Source organism: Magnolia sinica, chromosome 15, assembly GCF_029962835.1.
Source record: "Magnolia sinica isolate HGM2019 chromosome 15, MsV1, whole genome shotgun sequence".
NCBI lineage: Eukaryota > Viridiplantae > Streptophyta > Magnoliopsida > Magnoliales > Magnoliaceae > Magnolia > Magnolia sinica.
In genome coordinates, this window is record NC_080587.1 from 73,984,474 (window position 1) to 74,000,123 (window position 15,650).

At 38.3% G+C, this 15,650-nt stretch overlaps 1 protein-coding gene across 1 annotated transcript; it reads right to left on the reverse strand.

Annotated features, from left to right (window-relative positions):
• Window positions 1-440: 440 nt before the first annotated feature.
• LOC131227617 (protein REDUCED WALL ACETYLATION 3-like) lies at window positions 441-15,299 on the reverse strand. Its single transcript, XM_058223422.1, has 16 exons — window positions 14,943-15,299; window positions 10,261-10,352; window positions 8,690-8,827; window positions 8,542-8,598; window positions 8,392-8,464; window positions 5,594-5,752; window positions 3,550-3,699; window positions 3,200-3,455; window positions 2,990-3,111; window positions 2,757-2,843; window positions 2,555-2,643; window positions 2,394-2,456; window positions 2,263-2,319; window positions 1,244-1,340; window positions 930-1,088; window positions 441-854 (listed from the first exon to the last, which is right to left on the reverse strand). The coding sequence occupies exons 1-16, from the start codon at window positions 14,976-14,978 to the stop codon at window positions 849-851; spliced, it is 1,641 nt and encodes a 546-aa protein (XP_058079405.1). The 5' UTR covers window positions 14,979-15,299; the 3' UTR covers window positions 441-848.
• Window positions 15,300-15,650: the final 351 nt, after the last annotated feature.

Sequence of the window (15,650 nt, forward strand, 5' to 3'; positions counted from 1 at the left end):
CAGTTTAACAACTAATACATCTCCTGTATGCTAGCAACTGGTGATCAAATGCTCCATTGCCCCACCCTCTTATTTTTTGCAAACAGATATTTTCAAATATAATTCCAAGCAGGTGGGTTCCACCTTTCATTACCCAGACAATTCATCAAGTCGGCCCCCACAATGGAAGGTTAGAAATCAGAATATAGCCCACATGTGCAGCTTGAATTGTTCCATGGATCTGATATTAGTTCATCTCAGGGCCAACCGGATGAAGCATCTCAAACAATGAGAGGTGAGCCCCACCATCACAGAATGCTGACCCAAACAAGGCCTACCTTCCCATCAAGCATTGTATTATACATACCTCATACAAAATACTGAAAGACAGAAGAAAGACTGTTGAATTTGTCTTAATAGCAAGTTGTCCTATTTGTGTTTTCCTCCCAGATGCACTGATATTGAATTTTGAATTTTGAATTTATTGGATTTCTATAGGAACCAAAAGCACATGTATTTACCAACTTCAGTGCCTATTTCTTTCAGCTTCTCACAGGAGTAAAAACAAAAGCACCGATAAATGGCCATCGCCAAGACTACAATAAAGAAAAAGAAAAAGAAAAACGCTTCCTCCTTCCCAGTCTCCTTTGAGCCTAAAACTGCTATTCATCTCTGAACAGATCCCCATTACAATGGTGCCTTTCAAGAGCATAAGATACTTCTTAAAGAGGAAGAAAATGGAAACATTGGTTTACCAATGCCAGATTCTCAAACCAAACCTTCAGCTCCAACCCTTGCTTATTAGCCGGAATCCGAATTCTTGGGTCCCCGGCAAGAAATCTTTTGGTGAAGGTCAGTGTCTCAATCTGTCAGGTCTGTCAATCATTTCACTTGTTAGATGCAAAAGAAAGATCGCTTCTTACCAATGCAGCAAATGTCACATAACGTACCACAGTTTGAGGAATCTGAAGAAGAAACAATGAAATACAATACAAGCACACAGAAATAGCAGCTCCAGCAATGAAATTGTGTAAAAGGCGGTTGTTGTCTTTACTGGGCACAAAGATTGTCTTTAGGTAATTTGTTAGATCAAAGAACCGATAGGATACCTGCAAGAGCAAAGCCCATAGAGATTGAGAAGCAAGTATGCATGGCTCAACCTGCATGCCAAATGAGATTGATCCTTCTTTAGAATTATTGACAGGCTTTTTGATAATATCAATGTTCTTTCATTTTCAAGTAGGTCAGGTGAGATTGAACTTACTAGGACATAAATAGCTGTTGTAAGCATGAAATTGAGCAAAGGATAATCTGGGATGAGAGAAAGGAGCCATTTCGGCTGTCCATTGGGCGTGTTCGTTCTGCAGATTCACATGAGAAAACCATAAGATATAACATTCATGGCTACAGCTTTTTGTCGCTTGGACACAACAACTTATGGGAATCATGAGTGTCACACATCAAAACACTGACATCCTACCAACACATCTGTATAGACAGACTAATAATTTTATTTTTAATTACTTAAACGTGCAAATATAAAACAAGAATTCCTAGTTATGATAAGTAGGCCTGTTTTTTTAAAGTCATTTCTCATTACTCATCTTGGAGGGTCTGGCATTAGAAAAACAATGGAGAGGGGTAATGTATGTGTCAAAAGAAGTGAGCAGAAATATCTATTCCCATGCAAAGGATATATCAAGATCTGGAGGAAAAAGTTAGCAAATTATCCAAGAACAACATCGCAAAGGACAAATTCTTTTTCTTTCCTTGATTGTATTTTTGATGCATGACTGATACCCGTGGCCAACTTACCCATCCTCTCACAATCATTAGTAAAAGAGAAGTGACTGTTGGAAAGGCTACATCTAGCCTCCGAAAGCAATTGTTGCACAGAAGATTAAAACCAGTGTTGTTCCAAGCAGTCTCAAATGCAATTTTCCCCACCCTTTATCCCGGTTAGCCACAAAAAGGATTAACTTCGGCTGCAGTTGGAAGCAGATCTTAATCAAATTGTGAACATGGTCATTGTATTGATGTTTCCAAGTATGCATGATGATTCCTTTTCAATACAACTTCAAACTAATGTGATTGCAGTTGAAGCATAGTTCCTTAATACAAGTACTGAGGAATGCAATTGCAATTTGGATACTTCCACATTATAGAGCGGTGTCAAAATCGAACAACTTATCAACACAAAAACAGAGATTCTGTTTCTTTCATTTCAAACTGAATATCAAAACCAACTATAGAAAGTAAAGAAGGTAATGCAAGCCCACAGACCTCAGCCAGATATGGAATTGGGAAATGTAGGTCTCCAATGTTATCTTGCCAAGCCACCTAGAAAGCAAAACAAGTTAAAATGGAGAACACAGGAGACAGCAGTATCCCAAAAGCTCGAGGATGGCACTTACGCAAAGAGAGTCAAAGAGAAGTTACGGAGATGCTGTGTGAAATTCCGCAAGCAAATGTAAACACTGGGGTGCAAATAAAAGAAAGTTATTATGACCGCCCAAGAATTTCATAGTATGTATGAAATATTTATATATATAGCTGTAAAAGCCCTAACACGCACGTTATGGGGATCCATGATGTGTAAGGATGTAACTTATTGTATGTGACTTTGTCCAGCTTGTAAATATGTTCATACCACATATAACCAGCCTACAAGAGCAGAAAAAATTTTGATCAATCCATTCAATGATATTAGAAAAATAACGTACAATTATCTGTAAAATTAGAGATTCATCAATCTTGTAAAAGAACATACGACACACCACTAAGGAAACTGCCACAATACTTGTCTTAATTGATAGCCTCAACTTGGTTTCAGATTCCTCTAATTTCTCCATCCACCTCTCGATCTGTGATGGAAAAAAGAAGAGCTTCAAATGTTCAGCAACAGATACATCGAGAAGGCATTCAAGTTGGTGGCATGTTATTCATTCAAGAACCAGAAAGACTATGGTACTGATATAAGGACTGTGGAGCCAATGATCATGAAATTTACTGTAGGGTGATAGTATGCATATATCATCCCAATGATCCAAATGTAGCGATCAAGGCCTGATCTGAAATGCCATTCATGCAAGAGAGGAAGTTGTGCTTTTGAAGGTTCAGGATCTTTGTAACCTGCATTTAAAGGGATTGTTATGCTTGGGAATAAGCCATTAGCTGTACAACGTGGTGGATGTATAATATAGCTAATTAGGATACTAACCTAGTAGGAAAGTCGTAGGACTCCAAAGAATGTCAAAAACTCCAGGAACTTCCCAAATCAAGAAAACCACCAAAAAACATGTGATGATCTTCGCAGCCATCACAGATCCAATCTCGTTATACTTGTTAAAAATCCCAAGTGCTCCGTACACCATAAGAGTAAAAAGCGTGTGCATAGGACAGATATAGTACAGCATATAGTCATTATTAAGAACAATGCACGAAAATATCACCAAGAAATTCAGCCGCCACATCATCTGCATTTAAACATATGAGACAAACAGACCTTTTATATCAGTCACAGAAACAAAGACAAACATAAGAAATGCCGCTCTTTAACCATAGAGGCACCTGCGCAAAGCGTGCAAGGCTAAAATCCTTCCGAATGTAGTAATATGAGAAGTTCCCAAATCCAGTCATCCAGACATAAGAAGCAATGAATACGCGTATCGCATTATATATCTCTGCTGCAGCGAAGTAATGGTACATTAAAAACAAGACCTGGAGGACACACAGAAGGAAATGAATACTTAATTTTAGAAAATCCAACTGCCTAGCTACAATTTGTATTGTCCCGTGGAGATAGTACTTAGCAGTACATACAACTGTCCATCTGATATATAGGCTACAATTATCTTAAACATGCACACCAACATCCATAGTTCCATATGTGTGTGAATGAGAGGGTTTATTTTTATTTTCATTTATTTTTATTTTTTTTATTTTGTGTGTGTGTTGTGCTGAAAAGCAAGACAGAGACACTGGAGCAATTACACAAACAATTACCTGAAGTTCATGTCAGCAACACTAAATATAAAGCAAAATAGCACTATCAGAAAACGCAACATACATGTACATGTGTGTATGATGATCGATCCAGTGCAGTACCTCTGCCCTATAATGTAGTGCAGACTGCTTGTATAGAATAGGTTGCCCTCAACCTTTATTGATCCCGACCATGGAATTAGTGGACCCACCTAGGTCCATTCAAACATTAGTCCAGAGGAAGACACAATGATTTTTCCAGACTGTTGTGGGCCCCATATCAGATTGTCAAGAGCCTAAAAGTCATATTAGCTGAAAAATCCTAATGATCTAATGAATGGATATTTTGCCATTGAAAAGGATGGTTATAATTAATATGGACCCTTGTGTATACTTTTGACAATCCATGTTCGGGCTTTTGATCAGACAGGATTCTCCAATCCATAGATACTGGGAAATAATTTCCCCTTGCAAATACTCATTACATTTCCCATTTCTCATCTCCCAAACTAGTTTCATGCATTTGCATAACCACTATGCACGAGTTTTTCCTATAACTAATAAGGAGAGTTTTTTTTTTTTCTTAATTTTTATTTTGACTGTCTATTTCCAGGCTCTTGATTAGACAGTCAGGATTGTCCAATCCCTAGATACAAGGAAAAAAGCACCCCTTGCAAATTCTAGCTACGTTTCTCACTTTCCATTTCCAGCATTCTGTTCGAGCATTTGCACAACTACTACACATCTGTAAAATGATCAACTCCCAAAACCTTTTTCCTGTTTAGCAGTTATTCTCCAATCAAGGTTTCCCCATGCAATATTGTCAAAAAAAGAAGAAGAAGAGAATCTCCAATCGAAGTATATCTTGTTCAAAGGGCAATCCAAGGTGAGTCCCTCCGAACCAATCCAATTTCCCTGTGTATAACATGCCTATGTTTACATTCACTCTATAGACGAAGCATGTAATCACCTAGTGGACTTCATTGCATTAAAGAATTTTTCATTAAATGGAGCATCTTGCATACAAGCAATCAGCTTCGTTTTGGGGCAACTTCTAGTGATATTGAAAATTTTCAAACTCAAATTGAACTCTAATATTCCAACAAAATAAAAAATGAAAAATAAACATAAATCACCCAAACAATGTAACAAAGAGCACTTTTTGTAACAAAGAAGTTTCCATGACTGGTAGCAAAAAACAACAGTTGTTAGATTCACCCTTCATGCATTTCATAATTGAAATGGACACTGAAACTAGCTGCATAGCTGAAAGCATGAAGGCATGAGAAATACAAAAGATTTATGCTGTGACATTCCAAACTCATGCTAGGGTGTTCCCTGTAAGCGACGTGCTGCATCTGAACCCGGGTGCAGTGAGAAATGGGTAAGGGTTGGCTAGGGCATCCCCCAGCAACAGGATTCATGTATTTGACCTCAATTAATTGGCATAAGGCTTAGATGATGATGAGGGATTCATGTTGTGAAGAGGAAAAGCTGAAACGGAAAATCTGTAATGCAAGCTAACAAGAAGAATATAGTGAATGAAGGAATAAGGATGTCCAGTCATACAAAGAAAATGGCATTTAGCCCACCATAAAAAATGTGCAACTTTTGAAAATGAGGGCCTAACCTGCATCCATCCTTTCCATTCCTCAGTTTGATGCCGATTAAGGTAAAGTAAGGATTTGCCAGAGAATGTCGATTTATCATTATGCTTTTTGAGAGAGGTCATAGCCGAAACTATGATGAGCAGAATGTAAAGAAAGAGGAAAAGGTCACGGCTGTAGTTCTGTAAAAAAAAATCATGGATCACAAATTAAATAAGAATAGTTGGATAAGCACATTAACACAGAAGCTTCCAGCCTAGTTAATCCTTCAAAAGCAATAGCAAGTACATTGAAGACCACTGTTTTTTTTTTTTGAAAGATGACAATTCATTATATAAAAACAAAGGGAATACAAAAAAAAGGGCGCAGCCCGCTGAGCAAGCGAACAGGCCACCTAAGTGCTGCTAAAATGGAGACAAAATCATCATCCGAATTGAAGAGTAGCAAGAATCATTTGCCTATACGCAGTGCAAGCTGTATCAACTACCAAGAACAGCAAGAAGTACTTCATCAAACAAGTGAAGCAATGTCATCAGATCTTTCAAATGTTCAGGTCATACTGAATTGTGTAAGCCTTGCAAAAGTTTCGATAATTATGAATGTGCCGCCTTTTTATTCTATCGGGTATTTGTGATAGGCTTCTTGTGAAAAAGTCAAATCGAAATGAAAATTAAAGAATGTCCTAGTTATTTAATCGAAGCTGACTAATTAATTTGCGACTAGTGGAACACCTCTTCAGGACCTTTTTTTTCCCAGAAGATTTACTTCTTTTGGACCATTAATGTAATAAAAGACCTCAAAAATTTCCAGGTAATAGACCTTTTCTATCAAAAATACAAATTTATAGGGTGCAGTACAACTTTCACTGGTGCCTACAAATACTAGGGCCTGCCATGCACATGCACACAAATGCATGAGTGCAGACATGTGCAAGAAAGAAAAAGAAAAAGAAGAGAAAATTACTAATCACAAACAAATTCGGGGGGATATAGCTCGCTAAGCTCAATGTTTTAAAGCCTGGACCGGATCCTGACCCATTCGTGTGGGCAGTTCAGTCCAGCCAGTGATCTTACCTGTCAAACCCTTTCTGGTGATTACTCGGCTCATAGAACTCATGGCATCGAGCCTTTACTGGTGAGCTTGCAGTTGTTTTAGGAACCAGTTAACCACCTAATTGACACATGCAGCCCATTGTGATTGCCAGTTCCACTCCAAACTGGCCGATCATCCGGAATAGTCCAGGTTTTCAAACACTGCTAAAGCTGACAAAAATGTAAACAGTAAAAACTCTTGATCCAACTCCCAATGCAACCAGCCCTCCGAAAGAGAACCAGCTGCAAAACCATCCTCTACTTCTTTCCAGTCAGGTGTGTTAAGGGTGTCCACCGGTGAGTCCGCCCGCAGGTTAGGGTAGTGTCCAGCAAAGGCCAGGACAATTGCTATCATGGCCCACAAGCAATGTCTCTCAAGAAGCTACTGTGGCCAAACTCATTCTACAGAACACCAACTTGCCCCACTCTTTGGCTTGCCCGATCAACGCTGCATGCCATCCCCACCCCATCCACCTGGTCCATTCTCAAACAAAGATTGATTGATCAATTGAATAGTATGGTTGACTCCCCCCATCTAGTTGAATTTGGAAAGGGGAATCTATGTCTGTTTGTGCACAGAAGGAACGAAAGCTTCTACTTTTGTTTTTGTTTTTGTTTTTTATTTTTTTAGGGGGCCTCCATTCCAAAGTCAGTCTTGCCACCATGTGTGTGATTGCCCAACAATATCTAGTGGCTTTCCCTCTATACTACACCCACCAACAGATGGGAGATTCAGATACTGACCAGACGACTGACCGATTCAGCGACCTAAATGCTTTGTTTGGTTTTCCACCATCCCACGAATTGGATTTGAACCAATCAAGCAACTTGCCCTTTAGTTCGTGGTTGGTTTGTCATCCTCCTCATTAAAGTCCTCCTAGAATCAATAGCATCTAGTCAAAATAAACCCTATGTTGTCTTTTCACCTTAGTTTATATATAAATGTGTGTGTGTGTATTCGAGTCGAAACAAATTAGTCATGATTATTATTCTTAATTATTTATTAATGACTTCAAACAAACAAAATAGTCAAAGAACAAGAATGATAATAGAAAGATGTGTTGTATCACACCAGCAGAAGTCATCATTCTTTATGTATAAAAAAGGGATGAAATTCTGTGTAACGGATATTAAATCGACATGGATTTGTATAGAGAGATTTTATTTTTATTTTTTTAAAAGATACATCACATCTCTCTATAGCTCGGCTACTGATTTATATAGTTGCATCTTTAGCTTCTAGTGAAACAGTAGGTTCTTTCCTGGCTCCTTCACATTAAATCGCTCAAACAACTTCTTGCATGTTTGCTTTCATAGCTTTAGCACAACTAATTACAATAATGAAACCCAAGAGTTGTTTCTTCATTCCATCCATCCATCATCATCATCATCACCATCTAAGCCTTATCCCAACTAATTGGGGTCGGCTACATAAATCCTTCCCCACCAATATTGTTCAGATTCATGTTGGAAGTTTTGGCATAAGTTTGATGCCGGCTGCCAACCTAACGCAACCCTCCTCCTTCATCAGGGCTGGGGACCAGCAATGAGAACATAAAACTCTCACGGGCGAAATGTAAGAGACTATTACATTGGTTGATTACAATCAAGCACTATCTAACAATCCATTATGTAGGTTGATTGCAATCAATGAGTTTCTTCATTCCATTCGTCATAAACAAAATTCAGAAAAGCAAATCAAATCTAATCAAAGAAGAACAGATAGGCACCTTTTTAGAATCTGGAAACAGATTCGTCCGATCACAAATGTAGAAGTAAACCATAAGTGCCCCAAATTCAGACCTAAAAAACACAATATGGTTGTATAATGATTTACTAATTATAAATGAAGAAAACTGATGGAGAAAAGGATGGCTTACATGGCTCTTAAAACAGCTCGATTTTCCAGCAAGAAAGGCTCGTCCATCGTTAGAAACCTAGAATGTCATGCAACTCCAGCAAAAATGTAAGCATGGGTACTTGAAAGGAATCATGAAGATATTATTACACCATAGTGACGTAGGTAACCTTATTAGATTTGCTCTGACAGATGAACTCTGTAATTTTGCAGATGCTGATTTTGCAAGACTTCCTTCAAGCAAAATAGCTCGATCATCTTCCTTGATTGTCTCACCTTCCAAGTCAACCAGGTTGACATCTGAATGACTGCAACCAAGACAGAAGAAGAAGAAGAAAAAGAAAAAGTCAGCTACTGAGAAGCATATAAAATGCTTGTATAAAGTGTGGAGAATTCATAGATACGAAAACTGAAAACCATGTCTTTGAGAAACAACAAACATAAAATGCAACTGATTCACAAAAGAGAAGCAGTCACTCTGAAAGCAATTGTTCTGAAAAATACAACCATGAGTTCATGTTACCAGTTGCAATTATGTTTATTCATGTATTTCGCCACTGGTTCGTATCTCATTAGTGACCCACAGTATTGTTTGTAATTTCTAGTCGTCTGTCCTTTATTAATTTCCCCCTTTGTTAAAACCTCTGAATCTTGCAAGAGAACACATTCTCTTAAGTCTTATCTTCTACAGTAACATTCTCTCGGAGGTAATGCCGTGGGCCCTTAATGTAGGGCCATTTTCACACTGGGCTCGAGTGGAGTGGCTTGTGGGATGCGGGGGTACATTTGGAGTGGGTGACCCGTGTGAGGCGAGTGGCTCGTGTGAGGCAGGCCCTACTTGTGTGAGGCGGGTGGCTCGTGTGATGCGGAACCCATGTGATATGGGGCCCACGAGGGGAGTTCGGCTGAGGACCTAACCCATGGGATGTGGGGCCTGGGCCATGAGATAAAGGGATTGATTCACCACACTCTATTAGTTCGAGGTTTCAAAGCAAGTACTTAGTTGTCATGCATCAAAGTGGTATCAAAGCAGGAGGTCTCGTGTTCGAGACTCCTCACCGGAGGTGATTAATGCAAGAGCATTTTCACATTGGGCTCAAGTCGGGTGGCCTGTGGGATACGGCGGCACACTCAGGGGTTCGGCCGAGGACCTAACTCATGGGATGTGGGGCCTGGGCTATGAGATAAAGGGATTGATTCGCCACGCTCTATCAATTCGAGCTTTTAGAGCAAGTAGTTAGTTGTCGTACATCATCCCTCCTTAAAGTACATTCAACAGAATTAGAACTAGCTTCCTTGTCATCGTTTCAACCAAAGGAGACCAACGGATTCCATTGTGAATAACCTTCTTTGCTTCACTCCGTTTATATTCCTTTGTTATTGGGGAATCCCCCCCATCATTCATTCATAAAGTCATCATTTATCAAAGCAAAGAACCAAAGAGTTCACCCTGTCTGCAGTTTTTCAGCTAAATCTCAAGTCATGTGAATACACGCAACCAACACTCCCCCCTTACTCTTCATAGCAATCGTCTTATGCTCATACACACCAACACCAGTTCTTACAAGAAAAGACTCTCAATACCTCCCAAGAACATACAAAAGCATAATGTATAGCGGGTTCATATCATTACAAAAGTAATGACACTTCAGTTATACCTCAACTCATTGGGTAAATGTCAAATCACTCAAAGAACAGCTGAAAAGGGTCATGAAGTCTCCATTTCAATTAAAAAACTTACACTTTGGGAGGAGATGAAGATCTCTTATACTCCAGAATCTCTGAATATATCCATGCAATAAAGACAGGAGCAACGCCAAGCAAAAAGGAAACCTGAAACAGGCAAAATTAAGCATATCAAAATAAAATGAGAGAACAATAAGGGAAAAAAAAATATTAAAAAAAAAAAGAAAAAAGAACTGATGTGGCAAAATAGACTCAAAAAATTCTCGTGTACACAACATTGGTGGCTAGCATATCTTATTAACATAAAAGCATATCCAGAAATTGGTAAACATTAATTGATGTGGAAAACCAACTCAAGTTTTCATAAAACAATGTATGTGAAGCCAATCAAGGATGGTTATTGGCAACATAAGTTGTCAAGTGAAAAACATGATCTAGCTAGCAGAAGAATAAAGTCAATTTACTAACTTCCACCCATTCATGGACCCTCACCAACCAAACACAGGTAACACCATACGTTTATGGATGACCAGAATACATCTAGGAAAACAACCAGAATCACTCCATAGCCTCTTTTATTAGAAATGGAAAGTTCTAGCACAAGAAGAAATTGAAGGGGTAATTCACAACCAATGTTGTCATATGCAATTGCATAATCACATAGAACCATGCATATGGCATATGCGATGGTATGCGATCACATATGCCATTATGCGATCACATAATGGCACATGCGATCACATACATTCTAAAAATCTGACCGTTGGAACTTTAATTTATTTTTTTTCACAAGTTTTGCTTATGAAAAAGGCACTTCTCCCTCCTCCATTTGCAACATATAGTCACTAAAACTCTCAATACACACTCAATAACTCTCATACATCATTACAAAGCCTTCATTCTCTCTTAATCTCTTTCATAATTTCTCTTATCTTTATTCTTTACTATTTTCACTTCAAGTTGAAGGCAAGAATCAAGGATTCAAGATCAAAAAGCAAGAAGAAGAATCACTCTATATTATTCACTTTATCTCTTTCTCTCTTCTATTCTCTTATTCGAATCTCTTATTCTATTTAAAAAATAATAATAATAATAATAATCTCTATTCTAACTTGTGTTGTGTGATCTATTCTTGATTTCTTTCCTTAGAATTATCATTTATCAAGAGTCAAGACTCAACTCAAGAGACCCAACAACTCAAGAGTCAGGTCAAGTCTCAACTCTCAAGTGGCAAGCACACACTCAATATTCAAGTCAAGACCAACAACAAAGTCTTCTATTTTGTTTCATTGTAATTTCTAAATTGTAAATTTGTAATTGTAGACTTGTAGTTTCTAGTTTCTAGTTTGTACTTTGTAGTTTCTAGATTCTAGTTTATTTCTAATTTTCTCATTTCTAGTTTATTTTAGTTTCTAATTTAATTCTATTTTCTAGTTTATTTCTAGTTTCTAGTTTGTAATTTCTAGGATTCAAGATTCAAGAATGTGATCATTTACATCAACATTCTAGAATCTAGATTCAAGAGAATCAAGACTCCAAGACTTCCAAGTTCAAGAAAAGAAATGTTTTCAACTCTCAAGACTCTCTCTCTCTCTCTCTCTCTCTCTCTCTCTCTCTCATAGGAGTATGAAATTGCCAAGTAAATATGCAATTCTATGAATTTCTACAACTTACAAAATAAGAAGTCTAAGTGAGAAAATGTCTACCTTAAACTTATTTGCACAGCTAACTAGTGCTCTATGTATGGAGTTGACCCGATTAAGAGGGATCCAGTACTACAAAAGCTGACCATGAGAATTCTTGGCCTTACGTGTTCTTTGAGCGGTTGCGAGCGCAGCTAAAGTACATTCGAGTCGGTGAGTTTTACAACTTAAAGTTCTATAATTTACTTCAAGTTTTAAATTTCAATGCTAATTACTAATATTACACATTCTAAATTTTAATACAGATTCACATGAAAAAGAGAAATCGTCTCGAACAAAAGAAACTCAACAACCCGCTCTTCGTCTAATATAACCAGAAGCTGCGGAAAATATTCCAGGCTAGGCAAGAAAAGCCTGGATTCTATGATCCTATTAGCGTAGATGATTTAGAAGCAGATAGTGAGTGGCTTGTGGAGACAGAGGATCTAGTCGTTGATGATGATTCCCTTACATGGACCCAAGTCGAAGATGCCGCTTATGGATCGGCACCTAGCGAAGGTTCTCAATAGCAAAGGAGAGGAGCTGGAGGGGCAAGCAGTAGCACGAGGCCTGCGCCTAGCAGTCAAGGAAAAGACGATGATATTAAGATTGAAGAGGTACAAGAAGAAAATGCTTGACCATTAGACATAAATAAGCAACTTACACGGACAGATGATAAAGAAGAAGAAGATAAAGTGTACGTTGAAGAAGGAGATGACTCTGACGATGATGGTGGTGGTGGTGATGATGTGCCACAATGGGAGGGAATAATGTATATAATAAATCTATAGTTCGTACTTCGTAGATTTGGTTTATCAATAAAAGTATTAAGTTTTTATTAATAAGTTGTTGAGTTATTGTTAATCTTTAGTTATTAGCAACTTAGTAAATGTAATATTACACAAATTAGTTTAAAAATTGATGGGAGTAGTTAAGTCTTTATGGGGAAAAATAGATTATTTTTTTTCATTTTTTCGATTTTTTTCTTTCTTTCTTTAAATTTTAAAAAAATATTGTGCGATCACTTATGTGATTGTGCGATCACATAACTGATCACTGTTTCGACAAAAAACAAATGCATTTGATTTGGGAAGTTACCTTATCCAATCATAACAAAGAGAGTGTATAGAGAACAATCATAATTTCTTATTCATACTGAGTTCATTTACATCCTTCGATTCCCTTGATTCTAAGATAGCATATCTAAAATACAAGTATTGCAAGAGTTTGAATATTAAATCTAAATATCCAATCCGGCAACATTTCGGCTTGTAATTTAGTCATCTCATTGAGAGGAATACAATGATCTCGTGTGTTCCTTCCGAAGAAACCCTGGAACTGAAGAAAAGATAGCATTTCGACAGCATTTCAGCCCATTTATTGATACCCGCGCAACCAGTAGTGTTTGCGGGGGTCCGCGCAACTGCACTATTGGTTGCACGGACCAGCACAACCTGCCTTTCTTCCTTCTTATCCCGAATACCTTCAAACTTCTCTTCTTCTCAAGAGCTCTGATCTTCCTTGGAATCTTCAACGTGTCCAAATGAGAGGGGGAGTGGGGTATTTATAGGCCTTCACACGTGCGGACCCTCGATCTCTGTGCCATGGGGCCCACTTTCTATTAGATCCAACCGCTCATCTTGATCAATCCAAACCAAGTGTTGTGCATGTCCGCGCAACCCATGCTGATGTTTGCATGGGCCCACGCAATCTAAGACCTTTGCGCGGGTGGGCGCAATGCTATGAATGCCTTACTTATTTTACATATTTTCTTCATTTCTTCCTTTCTTCTTGATCTTTCTATTAATTCTTCATTCATCATTTTTTTATGCCCCAACAATCACACAGGTTAGATTGCATACCATCGCTTATGCAATTTAACAACATTGTTCACAACACATGTGCCACATGACACACATGCAAGAGTGGGCGACAACATGAACAAGACATCTTTTATTTTTTGATAGCACAAGAAATTGACATGGCCCAATAATCAGACTGATTGATACACCAAGTGGGGCAGAAATGTAGCAGACAGTTGGAGAAAACATAACCAATGGTCTATATTCAATGCACATCAGTACACACCCACCAGACGAGTGGACCTTCTTGAATTCTGAACAGGGCATGGTAGCATCGACCCCACCCTAGTGAGTGGCAGGACCCTGCGAAAGTGTGATATATTGGTACATCTGCCATGATTTGCCTCTTCAATCTCTCCTCGCGCAAATCGCCTAGGCATTTCTCAATAGTAAAATATCCAATGCCTACACATCCTCTCATGGTGACCTTCTTGATGAATAGAACATTTCTTAACGTCTACTTGTCAAATTTTCAAACAAATGCCTACACATCCTCTCATGACAAAATTCAACTTTTATTCGCATTCTCAAAAGTTGAAGCATGGTGGGGCATTTACCAGAGAAGTATATGCATTCAGGAATAATAGATGGGCCAATCAGAATATGAGCCTGAATTCAACTGCCATTTCGTACGACCCAATACATGTATAGGAAATGAATAAAATACAGAAACTTTCTCCAATGACCCACTCAATAAATTCGAATATATCGAAACCCATGTCTGAATTTGCTAACCCCGTTGATATCAAACAACTAAAATTTCAAATGAATGAGGACAACGTGACTCCTCATCAGATCAAAATGCTGAAGCCAGATAGCCCATTAGTACAGGTCACATTGGACAGCATCCAAACTCCAATTACTGTGGCCAGCATTTGTCAAGATCAATAAACAATTGGATCACCAATATCTGATTAAAAAAATGGCATATCTTATCTCTTCAAAGCATACCATTCCACAAAATCATCCACAAAAGAATAATTCTAATCAGATGGAAAAAAATCCTAGCATGAATAGGCGGGCAAAATTAATAACATGGATTACTATGAAAGTTCACCAACCACATTAGATTTATGAAATTGAACCGGCAATATTGAAACGAAAATAAGGAAACTATGACGACACATTTCAAGAAACAAATTGGAAATGGAAAAGAAAATAAAAATCTACAAAATAATTGAATCTTGGCATACCAGACCAGGCGTCATGGGCCACAAAACCACCGCCATTCTTCGCTGAATCGACCGAGAAAGAAACGGATATCATGAAAGGAATCAAGATCTGCGAAATCGGCAATGGAAAATGAAGAAAAATGAACAGCACTGGATTGGCGGGAGGTACCGGAGAAGGAAGTTGGCGATTTCCGATTTGATTTCAGGTAATTGGAATTAGATGCCAGGAGAAAGGAGTAGTTCCAAGGCAGAATTTAAGACCTAGAAATGGAGAGAGAGAGAGAGAGAGAGATCTGAATCAAAAATAGCCAAGGTGAGGTTTGCTTGGAAAGCGGGAAATATGTTGGAAGAGACGTCACTCTCTTATATACATTTCTCTCGGCAGTGGGGCAAGGCAGAGCGGTTGCAGTTGTTGCTGTTGTGGAAATAGGATTGCGTACTGAGTTACTCAGTACGCTTTTATCGTACTGAGTAAACTCAGTTGGGCATACTATTAATGTATATGGGTTATCCACGCCGTCTATACGTTTTTCCAAATCATTTTAACGGTTGATTCCAAAATAAAAGTATGCCTAAAGCTCAAGAGGACCACACCAAAGGAAACAGTGGGAATAATGACTTTCACCGTTGAAACCTTGCGACCCACAGTGATTTTTATTTGTTATTCAACCTGTTCATGAGATCACAAAGATATGGATGAAGGAAAAACACAAATATCAGCTTGATCCA